The 16,054-nt window shown below is 61.2% G+C and overlaps 1 protein-coding gene across 2 annotated transcripts in view; it reads left to right on the forward strand.

Moving 5' to 3' along the window:
* The window catches only part of LOC117647531 (ras-GEF domain-containing family member 1B-like), a 110,494-nt gene that overhangs the window by 78,433 nt on the left and 16,007 nt on the right, over positions 1-16,054 (forward strand). Inside the window, exon 7 of one of the 2 annotated variants that reach the window (XM_034389306.1) lies at positions 2,158-2,217. The exons of the other annotated variant lie outside the window; for it this stretch is intronic. Within the exon in view, the coding sequence (XP_034245197.1) occupies positions 2,158-2,217 (60 nt within the window). The remainder of the gene's footprint in view (positions 1-2,157; positions 2,218-16,054) is intronic. 2 annotated transcript variants of the gene reach the window in all.

Genomic DNA, 16,054 nt, shown 5'->3' on the forward strand with positions numbered 1-16,054 from the left:
AGGAGAAAGGTATTTGAGGCGGGCCCAGCTATTAATGGAATGTTGTTTGGTGGAGCGTCGCAGGGCGCTGGGCGTGCCTTGCCTGGGTCTTGGCTGCCTGGCTGGCTTCCTGGCCGGCTGGCTGCCTGGCTGGCTGACAGCCCAGCCGAAGCCCATTAAATCGCCAATCCCCCCGGCCCTCGGCTCTTGATGCCACCACGACCCCACGTGGCGTGTCCGCGTGGCGTGTCGCGTGCATGGCGTTGAATTAGCATCGTTAGTGGATCGGCAGGGCGAGGCGGGCCGACCTGGACACCGGCCACACCGCGTCCACTTACCCGCATTTTTTTAAAAATTTCTTTTTCTTTTTTTCCGGTTTGCATTTTTTTTTTCGGTTTGCTTTTTTTTTCTTTTTTTTTCCCTGGCTGATTTTAAAGGCAAACACGGGTGGGTCCCGGCGGCTCAGTGATCAGACCACTGTGTACACTCTATCGAGTCCGTCCCGCGCTACTGCGCCGCCACTTCCCACGCCGCCCCCCACACCCCCTCCGCCCCCGCGCCGCCCCCGCGCCGCCCCCGCGCCGCCCCCGCGCCGCCCCCGCGCCGCCCCCGCTCCCCCGGCCTGGTAACGAGGTAGTTCTCAGGCCGGCAGGCCGGGCCATTGAAAGCAGCGCCGCCCTGTTTCGGCGTTCGTTTTTCGGGGGAAAATTCTTTGAAAATTAAGGAAGGCGGCGGGGAAACGCGCGGAGCGGAGGGCCAATTGCTCCTCTGCCGACTCCAGTGGCGCGGACGCTGCGGACGCTGCGGACGCGCGGACTTGATGAAAATTGGCCCTGGTCAAACTTGTCGTGATGACCGACCGGGTTTCCTCTCCCGCGCCAGCGCGCTTGCGTCGCTCTTCCTCTCTCGCACTCGTGCTGCCGGACCATGGCGGTGCGAGAGAGACAGGCGCTGCTGCACAGTGGGCCAGAAGATCCGACCGATGAGCCCTACACCCCGGACGCGTTTTGGGCTCCAGAGTCGCTAAACAGGACTCGAACCGAACGTGTGACCCCACCAATGGATTCCTCGTTCGGAGAGCAATCCATTGGCGGGGTCTTACGTACGATTAGTCCTATTTAGCGACTCTGGAGCTTCAAACGCGTGTAGAGTTTTCGCCGCCTCCGCCGGTCTTCTGGCAAATCCAGTGTGAAGCGGCCTGCACCGAGTCCTCGGATCGCACCCGGGGGACGACGTGGAGGTGGACGTCATGGAGGGGAACAGGTGCTGGACGGAGGCCATTATCCCGGGCAGGGTCCGGTCCGGCAGTCCGATGTGTGACAGTCTCCCCCCTCCCCCCGAAGCCTCATCCATTTCTGATATGTGGGTTTGGCTCCCTAAATCAAACGGGTCGTAACGCTGCCGATAAACCTGGTGCGTGGCAGGGCACGGCGTGGCACGGCGTGGCACGGCGTGTCACGGCAGGGCTCGGCGTGGCGGAGCGGAGCGGTGGACTCCATCCCCTGCAAGGCTACTTGCTGCCCGTGTGCTGAATCGACTCAGAGCCACTACCGGATAAGGAGGACGCTCTCACACACACACACGGAGTCTCGGTCGACCTGACAAGCGCTGCCCGTGTGTGTGTGCGTGTGTGTGTGTGTGTGTGTGTGTGTGTGTGTGTCACGTGATTGACCGCCACCCGTGCGAGCGAGACGGAGCGGGCAGGCCGCCCGGTCGGCGACGCGTGCTCGCCGGCCGTGACCAAGGGACGCGCTGGGAGGGGGGACTACGTCTCAACCGTCCAGCCCCCCCCCCCCCTCTCCCCCTGCGAATCCGAATCCCAATGTGCACCTGAAACGGCAGTCGCTCTCTCGAGCGTGGAATACGGACCGGTGCGTGCGTGTGTGTGTGTGTGTGTGTGTGTGTGTGTGCATCTGCGCCGTCCTGGAAGTGCCTGGCGGGTACCGCCCACCGAATGGCGGGGGAAGGCAAAGGGAAGCCCCTCCGTTCGCGACGTGGAGTCGTCGCACTGCCCCGACTCTTGCCCGCGCCGAAGCCACCGCCACGCCGAGTGGAATCCGAACCTGAAAGTGCAGCGGGAACGGGAAAGCAGATTGCGATTTGCGGGCCGCCCGCAGCCCAAGCCGACCTTGAAGTGGAAGCGGAACTTGAACGTTGCACCCTGCCGCCGTGTTGCAGGCACAGCAGGAGGACCAGGAGCCGGTGGCCACGCCCTGCTACCTCCTCCAAGGATCTCGCGTAAGCCACACTTGTTGTGTTGTTGTTGTTGATGTTGTTTGTGATGCTGTTTTGCTGTTGTTGTTGTTGCTGGGAGAGTCGGCATGCCGCATGGACCCCGGAATGATCCTTCTTCGAGTTTGGTCAGCGTCTTGCCCCGCTTCGCTTTGCCGCCGAGCGGTTCAGAGGAGCTCGCGTCGCGCTGTCTCTGTCGCACTCGTAGGGGCTCTCCGTAAGGGTGCGAGAGAGACAGAGCGACGGAGCCGCTCGTCTGAATCGCCTAGCCGCCGCCTAGCTTCGTTCAGAGTCTGCCGTGGCCCACGGCCCGTGGGGCTCGTCGACGTCCTTGTCTTTTTGTACCGCAGCTTCCTAGTAAGACTCCAAGTAATTTGTTGTTGTTGTTGTTGTTGCGGCAGGTGCTGCTGCTTGTTGTTGTTGTTGTTGTTGGATGTGCCCGAGGGGCCCAGCGCGGTCGGCGCATGTAAGGTCAAGATATAGTGCAGGCTGCTTAGTCTGACGGGGTGGTCTCGGGCTGGCTCGGGTCTCAGGGAGGAGAAGCGCATTCGAGTTCATGAACCCCTGGACCGCCAGGGACCCGCCAGGGACCCGCCAGGGACCCGCCAGGGACCCGCCAGGGACCCGCCAGGGACCCGCCAGGGACCCGCCAGGGACCCGCCAGGGACCCGCCAGGGACCCGCCAGGGACCCGCCAGGGACCCGCCAGGGACCCGCCAGGGACCCGCCAGGGACCCGCCAGGGACCCGCCAGGGACCCGCCAGGGACCCGCCAGGGACCCGCCAGGGACCCGCCAGGGACCCGCCAGGGACCCGCCAGGGACCCGCCAGGGACCCGCCAGGGACCCGCCAGGGACCCGCCAGGGACCCGCCAGGGACCCGCCAGGGACCCGCCAGGGACCCGCCAGGGACCCGCCAGGGACCCGCCAGGGACCCGCCAGGGACCCGCCAGGGACCCGCCAGGGACCCGCCAGGGACCCGCCAGGGACCCGCCAGGGACCCGCCAGGGACGGCCAGGGACGCAGGGCATGCAGCGGCACATCTTGGTTCATGAGTTCATGGGTCTCGCCAGGGCGGCCCTCCCCTCCGCAGGGCGTGCCTCTCCAGGGCGGATCTCACCCGGTCAAACCTGGGCAAACCCCGCCCCTCCTCCCCCTGTCACCGGAGAGCGCCCACGTAGCCAGCCAGCCCGCAGGCCCGCCACCGCACAACAAGGTTTTGGCCACTCAATCCGTCGCTATCCCCGAGGCGGATTTGGCGCGCGGTCGTGTCGGGTTCGACTACCGGCAGCTGCCCGCCCTTTTTTTTTTTCGCCCCCTTTTTCCTCGTCCTGCCGCACCTTCTCTCTCCCCCTGAAGCCTTTCTTGCTGGATCGCTCACGCACGCAGCACGCACGCGGGCAGTGGCTAGGCTGGCCCGGCCTGGGCTGGCCGCTGCAGTGGCGTGGCGCGGCCGCCTTGGCGGTGCCGGGCAATTTGTTATTTCTCCAGCCCCTCTTCCCCGGGCTGCTCCAGGACACGCTCCAGCGCCCCGGGCGGCCCCAGCTCACACGCCTGGAGAAAGTGCCGCTGGAGAGGGGATTCGCCGCGTCACCGTCCTGATCCAGGCGCATCACCCAGCGCCCCGCCCCGCCCCGCCCCGCCCCGCTCCTCCCCGCTGGTGCGGTCCGAGGGTCCCACCAGTTCCCACCCCGCCCCGGAAATCCTTGGCCTGGCGGCCTGGCGCGGTGCTCATAGGTTGTACGACCTTTTTTTGTCCGACCTTGCCGAATTTTTTCCGACACAATTTTTTTGTCCGACCTAAGTTTTGTCCGACCTGGGTTTTGTCCGACCTCTGTATTCAGTTGGCCTCGAACAGCGTGGCGGTTTGAGCCTGGAACAGCGTGGCTGTTTGAGCCTCGATCAGCGTGGCTGTTTGAGCCTCGAACGGCGTGGCTGTTTGAGCCTCGATCAGCGTGGCTGTTTGAGCCTCGATCAGCGTGGCTGTTTGAGCCTCGAACGGCGTGGCTGTTTGAGCCTCGATCAGCGTGGCTGTTTGAGCCTCGATCAGCGTGGCTGTTTGAGCCTGGAACGGCGTGGCTGTTTGAGCCTCGAACGGCGTGGCTGTTTGAGCCTCGATCAGCGTGGCTGTTTGAGCCTCGATCAGCGTGGCTGTTTGAGCCTGGAACGGCGTGGCTGTTTGAGCCTCGATCAGCGTGGCTGTTTGAGCCTCGAACGGCGTGGCTGTTTGAGCCTCGAACGGCGTGGTGGTTTGAGCCTCGAACGGCGTGGTGGTTTGAGCCTCGAACAGCGTGGCTGTTTGAGCCTCGAACGGCGTGGCTGTTTGAGCCTCGAACGGCGTGGTGGTTTGAGCCTCGAACGGCGTGGCGGTTTGAGCCTCGAACGGCGTGGCGGTTTGAGCCTCGAACGGCGTGGCGGTTTGAGCCTCGAACGGCGTGGCGGTTTGAGCCTCGAACGGCGTGGCGGTTTGAGCCTGGAACAGCGTGGCTGTTTGCGGTTTGAGCCTCGAACAGCGTGGCTGTTTGAGCCTGGAACAGCGTGGCTGTTTGAGCCTCGATCAGCGTGGCTGTTTGAGCCTCGAACGGCGTGGCGGTTTGAGCCTCGAACGGCGTGGCGGTTTGAGCCTCGAACGGCGTGGCGGTTTGAGCCTGGAACAGCGTGGCTGTTTGAGCCTCGATCAGCGTGGCTGTTTGAGCCTCGAACGGCGTGGCGGTTTGAGCCTCGAACGGCGTGGCGGTTTGAGCCTCGAACGGCGTGGCGGTTTGAGCCTCGAACGGCGTGGCGGTTTGAGCCTGGAACGGCGTGGCGGTTTGAGCCTGGAACGGCGTGGCCTTGTGAGCCTCGAACGGCGTGGCCGTTTGAGCCTTGAAGCCTGGCTGTACCAGCCTTGAACAGTGTGGCTGTACCAGACTGACAGGTACGGCCTGGCTGACAAAACCTAGGTCGGACAAAACTTAGGTCGGACAAAAATAGAGGCGTCAGAAAAAAACCAGGCCGGACAAAATGAGGTCGGACAAAAAAATGTGGTCGGAATACGTTGGCCAGGTCGGACAAAAAAAGGTCGTACAACCTATGTAGACCCGGCCTGGCGGTCAGGGTAACCCGAAGAGAAATCACTTTGCGAGTCGAGTTTGCGCGCCTCTGCTTGTTAAGGCGGCCGATGGCGGCCGTGCCGGGTCGATGTCTCGAAGCGCTCGAAGCGTGTCCGACAGCGCACAGTGGGCCAGAAGACCGGTGAAGGAGGCCGAAACTCTGGACGCATTTTGAGCACCAGAGACGCTAAATGGGACTCGAACCGAGCGCGTGACCCCACCAATGGATTGCTCTCCGAACGAGGAATCCATTGGTGGGGTCACACGCTCGGTTCGAGTCCCATTTAGCGACTTTGAAGTTCAAAACGCGCTTAGAATGTTAGCCGCCTCTACCGGTCTTCTGGCCTACTGTGCAGTGTAGCGGCCGCTGCAACGCTGTGGCGCTGCACTGTTCGCTGCAGCGCGGTGCACTGGTGCTCGCCGTATATACGGGCCGCTGCTTTTATAGACGGATCGTCCTCAAACGACTCTCCTATGGCGGGGACGTGGCCTGCCGGCCCCCGCCCTGCCCCGCCCTGCCCCGCCCTGCCCCGCCCTGCCCCGCCCTGCCCCGCCCTGCCCCGCCCCGCCCTGCCCCGCCCTGCCCCGCCCCGCCCTGCCCTGCCCTGCCCCGCCCTGCCCTGCCCCGCCCCGCCGGCCGCGCCCTCCTAACCGGGTCGTTCCCTCCGCCCGCATGCGTACCCTGTCGGTGCATATTGCCGCGTGGACTGAGCTGAGCACTGCTTCGATTCCCGCCGCCGCCGGCAGCGCTCGTTTTCGAACTCCAGGCTTTGGTTTTTCTATTGTTTTTTTGCTGCTTGTTTCGCTGAATTCATCTCGCCCTGCCGCATTTTTACGCGTTGCTTTTGATTCGCGCGCTGCCCGTCGGTGCCGACTCGGCGGTCAAAGGCTTCCGTCTTCCTGCCGGATTCCCGGCCGCCGCCTCCTCTTCGCCTCGGCTTTGCGCGTTTGCATTTTTATTCGGCCGGTTTTGCATTTCCCGCGCGATGCGCATCCCGGATGCTTGTTGCTGAATAATTGCGCGAGATGCAGGACCGACGTGTTTTGGCCACTGTCCCGGCAGTGTGCTTCCGCACTGTGGGCCAGAGGACCGGCGCAGGCGGCCAAAACTCCTGGCGCGTTTTGAGCTGCAGAGTCGCTAAACAGGACCCGAACCGAACGTGTGACCCCACCAATGGATTCCCCGTTCGGAGAGCAATCCATTGGTGGGGTCACACGTTCGGTTCGAGTCCCATTTAGCGACTCTGGAGCTCAAAACGCGTCTAGAGTTTTGTCGTCCCGCTGCGCTACTGCGCTTGCTGCGCTGCGCCGGCCGGTCTGCGATTCGAGTTCGAGCGACGCAAGTTGCCAACCCGACCAGACCAGACCGCACGGCGCACGCTACTCGGCACGCTGGTTTGGAGCCGATCGTCTGCGCTGCCAAGCATTGTCGAGCTTTTCGCTCCGTCTCTCTCGCACCCCTACGGAGCACAGTGGGCCAGAAGCCGGTGGAGGCGGCCAAAACTCTAGACGCGTTTTGAGCTCCAGAGTCGCTAAGCAGGACTCGAACCGAACGTGTGACCCCGCCAATGGATTGCTCTCCCGACGAGGAATCCATTGATGGGGTCACATGTTCGTTTCGAGGCCTGTTTAGCGACTCTGGAGCTCAAAACGCGTCTAGAGTTTTGGCCGCCTCCACCGGCTTCTGGCCCACTGTGCGGAGAGCGCCGTGAGTGCGAGAGAGACGGAGCGACGACACCGTCTCGGTCTGCGCCGCGGACCGCGGGGGAAACTGATCGTGCAACACGGTGGTGTTTTTATTTCCGTGTGTGTGTGTGTTGTGCGTGGGTGGCCGCTCTGTCTCTCTCACACACTCTCTTACTCTCTCTCTCTCTTTCTCGCACGGGGGCGCGATTACAATCGCTGCTGACCGGATAAAAAGATTTGTGCGACCGGGAGTGGGGAGGGGGGAGCGCGGCCCCTGAAGCAATTTAAATCCGGTCGCGTTCCGGCGCGGCGCCAGGATCCGGAGTTCAAATACCGGCCCTTGAGGACCTTTTTTTTTCTCTCCTCTCTCGTTTGTTTCCGGGTGCCGTGCGCTGCTTGAAAATTGGAGCCAAGGCGGTCACAGGAAATGATACGCCCTATTCTTTTATTAACTTGCAGTGTTTACGGAAACGAAAAACTTTTCTTTTTTTTAGAGAGAGAGGGAGAGAGGGATGGTGGACTGATCCGGTTTTGCCTCCCGTTTGTTTTGTTTTTCCCGTCGTGTTCGATGATCACGTCGGCATTCGGAAGCTCACCGCGATGGGTGTCCTGACCGTCGTGTGTCTCCGAAACGCTTTCCACCGTCCGAGTTTTTAATTTGTTCGTCTGCTGCTGCACTGCGTTGAGTGATGCCGGCTGCCGGCGGGCTGGCTCTGGGAATGGGGGGACACAATTTCCTCGGTATTACCACTCTCCCCCCTCCTCTCTCTCTCTCTCTCTCTCTCTCTCTCTCTCTCTCTCTCTCTCTCTCTCTCCCTCTCCCTCTCTCTCTCTCTCTCTCCCACTCCCTCCCTCTCTCTCTGCTGCATCGGTCTTGTTGGCGGGGCGGAAAGAGTCTAGGGGGTAGAAAGGAGGGGGGGGGAGGTCGCGCTGCAAGAAATTCGACCTCCATCCAACCCACCCCCTAAAAATTACTTCATAGGTCAAGAACTATTTTTTCTTGAAAAAAAAAAAGTTGAAAGAGAAGAAGCAGTTTGGCTGCGTGCATGCGGAAAGGGGGACGCCCCGTTGCGCGGCGTCGCTGCGCTCCGCCTGCAGGCCGAACGGCGCGCTGTCTCTCTCTCCGTCTCTCTCGCACGCCCAGCGGGACCGCGGGTCGCCCCCCGTCACGGGCCGTGAGAGCGAGAGAGACGCAGCGACCGGCCCGGCGGGGCAGCCGAGTGAAAATGCGGAATGAAACGCTGGGCCGCGCCTCGCGCCTCCACTGTGAAAACGGGGAAACGCCGCAAAGCAGACACGCCGCCTTTGCAAAAGGCGTCACGTTGCCTTGCTTATGAAAGGGGAATTGTCATTTTGCGGGGGGGGGGAGAGAGAGAGAGAGAGAGAGAGAGAGAGAGAGAGAGCGACAGCGACAGCGACATCAAAAACAGAAAGGGAGCGCGCGGGAAAAGAGGAAGGCTTTCGGAGTGCGAGCGAGTGTGTCCAATTTCCCGGCGAGAACTATACGTCACCGACTGGCTGTGTTTTGCGCCGTGCCGCGCCGTGCCACGCCACGCCTCGCGACGTGATTCCGTCGCGGCGGCCTCGCCGGCCTCGCTCGGCCTCGCGTAATGCTCTTCCAGCGGAGACACATCCATTTACTCGCTAAATGCAATTACTGTAACAAGGAAACGTTAATGGTTCGTAAAAAAAAGTCTCCGCGCCTTCTTTCGCGTTGTGTCGCGGGACGCCTTTCCCCTTTCCACGCGCGGGCTCTTCTTTTTTTTAAATTTTTTTTTTGATCTTCGTGATGAGATAAAAGTGAAATCGGGAGATGGACGAGGGAAAAAGAGGGGGAGGGAAGCTAGTCGTCCGAAGTGGGCGAAAACGCATCCGGCAGTGAGTGAGAGAGAGAGAGAGAGAGAGAGAGAGAGAGAGAGAGAGAGAGAGTCCTGCTCTCTTTGTGTCGTGGCCGAGTACCGGGAGCAAGCTTACCCCGCTCACATCACCTCGCAGCCTCGCAGGTGCGTCGCGTCTGTTCGGGACAGCACCCCCTCTCCCCCCCCCTCTCTCTCTCTCTCTCTCTCTCTCTCTCTCTCTCTCTCTCTCTCTCTCTCTCTCTCTCTCTCTTTCGCAGCGGCCGGGCGAGCACCCACCCCTCCCCCTGAGAAGCCAATGTAACTTTTGGCGTTGGAATGTCGCCGAAAATGGCTTTGTGTGTTTTGCTTTAGGTGAGTTAATAGGGGGGGGGGGGAGACGACGGCATGCCTGAGAAGGAAAGAAGAGGTCGCCGATGTTGTTACCCTCCTCTTTTTTTCTTCTTCCTGTCGCCATGATTTTATTTCCATTTCACTTATTTGTGCGCGAATCTCTTTGTTCGTTCCGTTTCTCCTCTTTCGCTCGATGCCTAGCTTCATGCCCGGCGAGCTTCATGCCCCTGCAAGCCGATCAGTGTGACGCCGGCTCGTTACGGCCGATATCCGGTCCTCTTTTCCTCGACGCGTCCTCCTCTTTGGAAACTTTTTTCCTCCTCCTTCTTCTTTTTTTTCTTCCTCTTCTTCTTTTTGGAGAGGGTACCATGATGGGCCGGCGGCGGCCGGACCCACCCTGTGCGTTTTGGGGAGCACCCTGTACTAAGGCATGTCGGGCCAGACGGCGCCCCCCCCCCCCCTCCCCCTTTTTCCTTGGCTCTCCGTTTCGTCCGGTGTGGACGTTGCGGCGCATCGAAACCCCATTTCCATATCGGAACCCGAACCGGACTCTGTCCACCTGTTCAGAATGCAAAGTTGGAAGAGGACCGGCAGAGGGAGGGCGGGACAGGGGGAGAGAGAGAGAGAGAGAGAGAGAGAGAGAGAGAGAGAGAGAGAGAGAGAGACATGTGGCGCCGGCAGGCGGACAGTGGACGCGCGGCGACGCACGGCCGGACCGGACGCCAACTCTGCCGTCGGTGCGTTGCCGCGTTGCTGTGCTGCGACTTCCTCTGCCTTCTTGCTCGTTTTGCAAACGGCCTGTATCTTTGTTTTGTTTTTTTGTTTTCGCTTTTTTTGTTGCTTTTTCAAAGCCGGTTGGCTGCAGCGTGCGCGCTGTGGCGCGCTGTGGCGGTGCGTGCCCCTTCCCCGCCCCCTTCCCCGCCGATGCAGTGAGTGCGTGCGCCATTTGGATGTAAATTCGCTGTTTGTTGTTTGCTCCGCTCTCCGACTCGCAGTGTGTTTGCGCAGTCCGATCGCGGCGGCCAGGCGGGCAGCGCACGTCGGAGAACGTCCGGGGACGTCGGCCGCCTCGCCCGGCAGCAGAACGCGTCGCTCATTGGTCCTCGCCCCGCCTCTCGCCGTGGCCTCGGCCGTGGCTGCAGTCTCATTCCGAGTGTCGCTCTTTCTCTCTCTCACCTATACGGGACGCCCCATGAGTGCGAGAGAGACAGAGCGACGACATGGACTCTGGGAGTGAGTCTTCTGCAGGCTTGCCCCGCTGCCGCGCAAGTGGGCCACTGCACTGGGAGCCCCTGCGGCCGGCGGGGTAGGCCAGCCGCCGCACAGCACTGCTCGACGGGCGGGCCTCCCGCAGTTCGCAGGCGGTTCGCAGTGCAGGCAGCGGCGCGGCGCACAGTGGGCCAGAAGGAAGACCAGTGGAGGCGGCCAAAACTCTAAACGCGTTTTGAGCTCCAGAGTCGCTAAATGGGTCTCGAACCGAACGTGTGACCCCACCAATGGATCGCTCTCCAAACGAGCAATCCATTGGTGGAATCACACGTTCGGTTCCAGTCCCGTTTAGCGACTCTGCAGCTCAAAACGCGTCTAGAGTTTCGGCCGCCTCCACCGGTCCTCTGGCCCACTGTGCGCCCCGCAGGGGTGCGAGAGAGACAGCGCGACGGTACTGCTCGCCGGAACGAGGTTTGCCGAGGGTACAGTGCTCCGGGCCGGACCCCGGACTCGCTCCAACCCGCACCCGGACCTCGCCTCCGGGTGCTCCGGGGCCAGGCAGGCCAGGAAGCCCGCACCGTCTCGTCACTCCGTCCCTCTCGCACCCCAAGGACACCCCAAGGACGAGAGAGACGGAGCGACAGGGAGGGACCGGCCTGCGGGCGGGCGGCCTCGTCACACCCAATGGGCGCAGTGGCCCGCCCGGCGTTTGCAAACGAGCCACGCCAGCCACGCCACTGGTAGCGTCTGGCGCGGTCTAGCGTCGCCGAGACGGACTGCAACACTGCAACGCTGCGGCGCTGCCCCGTGTTGGCGCCTCCACACCGCCGGCGCACAGTGGGCCAGAGGACCGGTGGAGGCGGCCAAAACTCTAGACGCGTTTTGAGCTGCACAGTCGCTAAACGGGACTGGAACCGAACGTGTGATTCCACCAATGGATTGCTCGTTTGGAGAGCGATCCATTGGTGGGGTCACACGTTCGGTTCGAGACCCATTTAGCGACTCTGGAGCTCAAAACGCGTTTAGAGTTTTGGCCGCCTCCACTGGTCTTCTGGCCCACTGTGGGGCGCCCCTCGAGTGCGAGAGAGACAGCGCGGCGGGCCGGACGGGGCGGCAGGGCGCTCGACCCCGCAAAGAAACAGGCTAACGACCGTAATGATTTGGCCGGCCGGGGCGGGGCGGGGCGTGGCGGTGGATTTTCGGCTGAAGCGCAAATGGTTGCGGAGGCGGTAACGGTAAAAGAAATGTACTCTGTGAAAAATTTACAACACTTTCTTTTTACACTTTACCGCAGTTTTTTTTACAGTTCTTAAGTCGACTGAATATTGGTTGTTGATCGCGTTCACTACAGTGAAATATTTGCAATATTTTTTTAAAAAATTATTTTATCAATTTTTTGTTTTCTTAGTGTGTATTTTAGCAATGCGCGGAACGTAAGACGTTTGTTGGCGCTCCAGTCCGCCCGCTTTTATATCGGCTGGGAAATCCCCTCCCTTGTCCCGCGGCACTGCGGTGCGCTGCGCGCACCGCGGTATCTGCCTGAGTCTGCCGTCTGAGGACGACGAGAAAACAATACCTGTGTGCGCTGTGCGCGCGCTCCAGAAGGGCCTTCTCCAGCTCGGCGGCGGTCTATCGTGCGGCACACATGTTGTTGTAGTGCTCGACCGCTTCTCGTGAAACCTCAACCGTATCTTCTTCTATACGGCCCGTCGTGGCCGGAAAGATTATTTGACGTCGCTTCGGGTACCAGTCGTACCATGAGCACATGGCACGCGTTTTCTATTTAATGTCGCTGTGGGGAGCTTCTCTCTTTGTAGGAGGGGAGTGTAGACTCACACACACACACACACACACGGCCCGCTTCTCTCGCTGATCTCCCCCTCCCTCACATACACACGCACGCGACCTCTCCGCCGGTCACTGATGATTTATCGCAAACGAGGCGTGAGATTTCATTAATTAATTTGTCGTAGTCGGCGAAGAGGTGTCAGCAGGGCGTTGGAATCTAATTTCGGCTGAGTCGTGCCGTCGTGCCGCCGCCCCCACACTGGGGCCCTCCGCAGGCCCCGCAGGCCCCGCAGGGGACACTGTTTGGAGCGTCTGCAGCGCGGCCAGCAGCACGGCCTGCAGCACGGCCTGCAGCACGGCCTGTAGCACGGCATGCAGCACGGCCAGCAGCACGGCCTGAAGCACGGCCTGCAGCACGGCCTGGAGCACGGCCTGCAGCACGGCCTGGAGCACGGCCTGCAGCACGGCATGCAGCACGGCCTGCAGCACGGCCTGGAGCACGGCCTGCAGCACGGCATGCAGCACGGCCAAGAAATAACGGAAACACCAAACACCACGTTGTGCTCCGGGTGGAGGCCTTGGATGGCCTACTCACTCCCAGTCAGCTGGCCGCGCTTCGCGAGCAGTACATCTTGTGCCTCCACCCGTGGCGTAACACTTCAGCACGTCCTTCAGCATGGCCTGCAACGCGCCCTCCAGCACGGCCTCCAGCACGGCGTCCGGCACGTCCTTCAGCATGGCCTGCAACGCGGCTTCCAGCTCGGCCTCCAGCACGGCCTCCAGCACTGCCTCCAGCACGGCGTCCGGCACGTCCTTCAGCATGGCCTGCAACGCGGCTTCCAGCTCGGCCTCCAGCACGGCCTCCAGCACGGCCTCCAGCACGTCCTTCAGCATGGCCTGCAACGCGGCCTCCAGCAGGCAGCAGGGCCTCCAGCACGGCCTCCAGCACGGCCTCCAGCACGGCCTCCAGCACGTCCTTCAGCATGGCCTGCAACGCGGCCTCCTGCTCGGCCTCCAGCACGGCCGTGGCCGTCAACGCGAATCCCAACGGATGTGCGACGCGCTGCCGATGGCTTGCCTCGCTCGTCCGGCTTCTCGGCGCTCCTCGGCCGACGCGGCTCGGGTTTCGTCCGGAGATCGCCTTGCCACTACACGTCCACGCGTGTGCCGAAGCGAAGCCACCGCACTGTAACCGCAGTCCGTCTGTACGATTTCGAAGCGAGCTTTAACAGTGTACGAACAGACGCGCTCACGCAAATGCTCCGACACTTCACTGGGTTTTTTCTCCCCGCTGGCCAAGGGGCGAGGGCGAGGCCGTGGCGCCGCCAGGCCTCCATCAAGGCGGCCCGATGCTGCGTCGTCATCCTGGGGCGAGGCCTGCGCTGGGGCCTGCGGTCACCTTTCGCTTTGCTCGTAGTTTGCTCTCCGCCGAGAGAAAGAGAGAGAGAGAGAGAGAGAGAGAGAGAGAGAGAGAGAGAGAGAGAGAGAGAGAGAGAGAAAGAGAGAGAGACAGCTGGGCCGGCGGGGAGGCAACTCCGAACAAGACGGATGACCGGGACGCGCCGGAAAACTCGGACCGCTCTGCCAATTATTAATTGGAGAGAGAGAGGGAGACGGACAGAGAGTTTGTCGCGGAAATTGAAATCTCGGCGAAAAGCGGTGCCGTCGCGCGGCTGTGCTGGTGAGGCCGGGTTAAATAATGCCGGTCAATATTTAATAAGTGGCCCTCCTGTGCGTGAGGTGCTTCATCGCGACCTTCTCCTTCACCGGACTGGGGCGCCAGACGAGTGCGAGAGAGACAGAGCGACGACGTGGAATGGCACGGTTCGATATTCGCAGAGTAACAGAGCGTGGCAGTGGGGTGGGCAGCGGTAGCGGTGCTTTGTCCCTGCAACAAGGGCGGACAACTCTCATGTCCGCTAAGCTCGGGCCGCGCCCCGCGCCCCGCGCAGCAGTGCGCGGCTAGCCCCGCCGCTTGCCGGCAAATTAATTAAAAGCGAGGGCGGGGCGGGGCGGGCCCAGGTGCGTCGGATGCACGCCCGGTGATGGACGGCCACTATCCTTACCTCGCCTTGGCTGCCTGCTGGGGCTGCCCGCCTGCCTGCCTGCCTGCCCGCCTGCCTGACGGGGTGACTATGACGGTTGAAATAGAGCCCTGTCCCTTCGGCGCTCGTCTTGCTCTCCGGGCCCTCCCCAGGCTCGACCGCCGCACAGTGGGCCAGAAGACCGGTGGAGGCGGACAAAACTCTAGAGCGTCAGAGTCGCTAAGCAGGACTCGAACCGACCGTGTGACCCCACCAATGGATTGCTCTTCGAACGAGGAGTCCATTGGTGGGGTCACACGGTCGGTTCGAGGCGTGTTTAGCGACTCTGGAGCTCAAAACGAGTCTAGAGTTTTGGCCGCCTCCGCCGGTCTTCTGGCCCACTGTGCGCCGTGAAATATACGCTGCTGCCGCCGCAGCGAGGAGCGGAGCAGGCGAGTGTCGCGTGCTGCTGATTAGCGGCGGGATGCGTCGTCGTCGGCTAGAGAGGCGGCGAGTGGGTCGTTGAAATGAAATGAAGGCTGAATGTGGCATTCAGCGAAGGAGGGGTGAATGGCGTCGATGAATCGAATGAGTGATTGCTTCGATGAATTGAATGAGCGATTGCTTCGATGAATCGAATGAGTGATTGCTTCGATGAATCGAAATGAGTGATTGCTTCGATGAATCGAATGAGCGATTGCTTCGATGAATCGAATGAGTGATTGCTTCGATGAATCGAATGAATGATTGCTTCGATGAATCGAATGAATGATTGCTTTGATGAATCGAATGAATGATTGTTTCGATGAATCGAATTAATGATGACTTCAATGAATTGAATGAGTGATGTCGTCGATGAATCGAGTGATTAATGGCGTCGATGAATCGAATGCATGATGATGGCGTCGATGAATCGAATGGATGATCACGGTAAATCCACCTCGCGGTAATGAATTGCCCGATATCTCTGGCAATCCCTGGAGGTGGCTTCACCGCGATTGCCCTCGATGAATGAAATGAGTCGTTGAATGAAAGGGCGGTCGGTGCGTCATTGACTGAGAAAGGGAGACGAACGCCTCATTGAATGGACGTGCGAATCGAAGGCCGAGAGCGGCGCCGGGCCGAAACTCGTCGTCCCACTTTTATGAAACCTTCCGAAACATAAAAAGAGAGGTTTCCGATGCTTTTACTGCGGCAATAGCACCCCGCGGCCCACGCCACCACACTGCTGCACCTCGGAGGTCGTTCCAGTGTACCTGCAGCAGCCTGGCGGCAGCGCGTCGTGCCGATCCCCGCTCCTTTTTTTTAGTTGTTGTTTTTAATAATGGCGCCGGCCAGACTGCATTAGACAGCAACAACAACAAAAGGGGGGAAACAAGAAGGGCCGGCCGCCGCCTTGCAACACTTTACATTACTCCGTATTAGGCATTACTGGGGTGAGTTATAGCAGGCCGCGACCGCAATTAACCTCTCGCAGAGCCTCGGCGAGCCGGCCGGGCCTCGGGGGCTTCATTCGCCAGTGCACCGCCCCGCCACGCCACGCCCCGCCACGCCCCGCCACGCCCCGCCACGCCACGCCCCGCCACGCCCCACCACGCCCACGCTCGTGTTTGTCCGTCCGCCACACTCGTGTTCCATTCGGATGCCCCGCCGTTTTACGAGGGACGGCACGGCGGCATGGCCACATATCGCTGAGTAATGGAACACTCGTCTTGCGAATTACGGTGCCCCGCGTTTTGGTTTGGGAGAGGGAGAGAGAGAGAGAGAGAGAGAGAGAGAGAGAGAGAGAGAGAGAGAGAGAGAGAGAGAAGAGGAGAGGAGAGAGAGGGGAGAGAGGGAGAGAGAGAGAGAGAGGAGA

This window comes from Thrips palmi, unplaced genomic scaffold (assembly GCF_012932325.1).
Source record: "Thrips palmi isolate BJ-2018 unplaced genomic scaffold, TpBJ-2018v1 HiC_scaffold_2, whole genome shotgun sequence".
Classification (NCBI taxonomy): domain Eukaryota; kingdom Metazoa; phylum Arthropoda; class Insecta; order Thysanoptera; family Thripidae; genus Thrips; species Thrips palmi.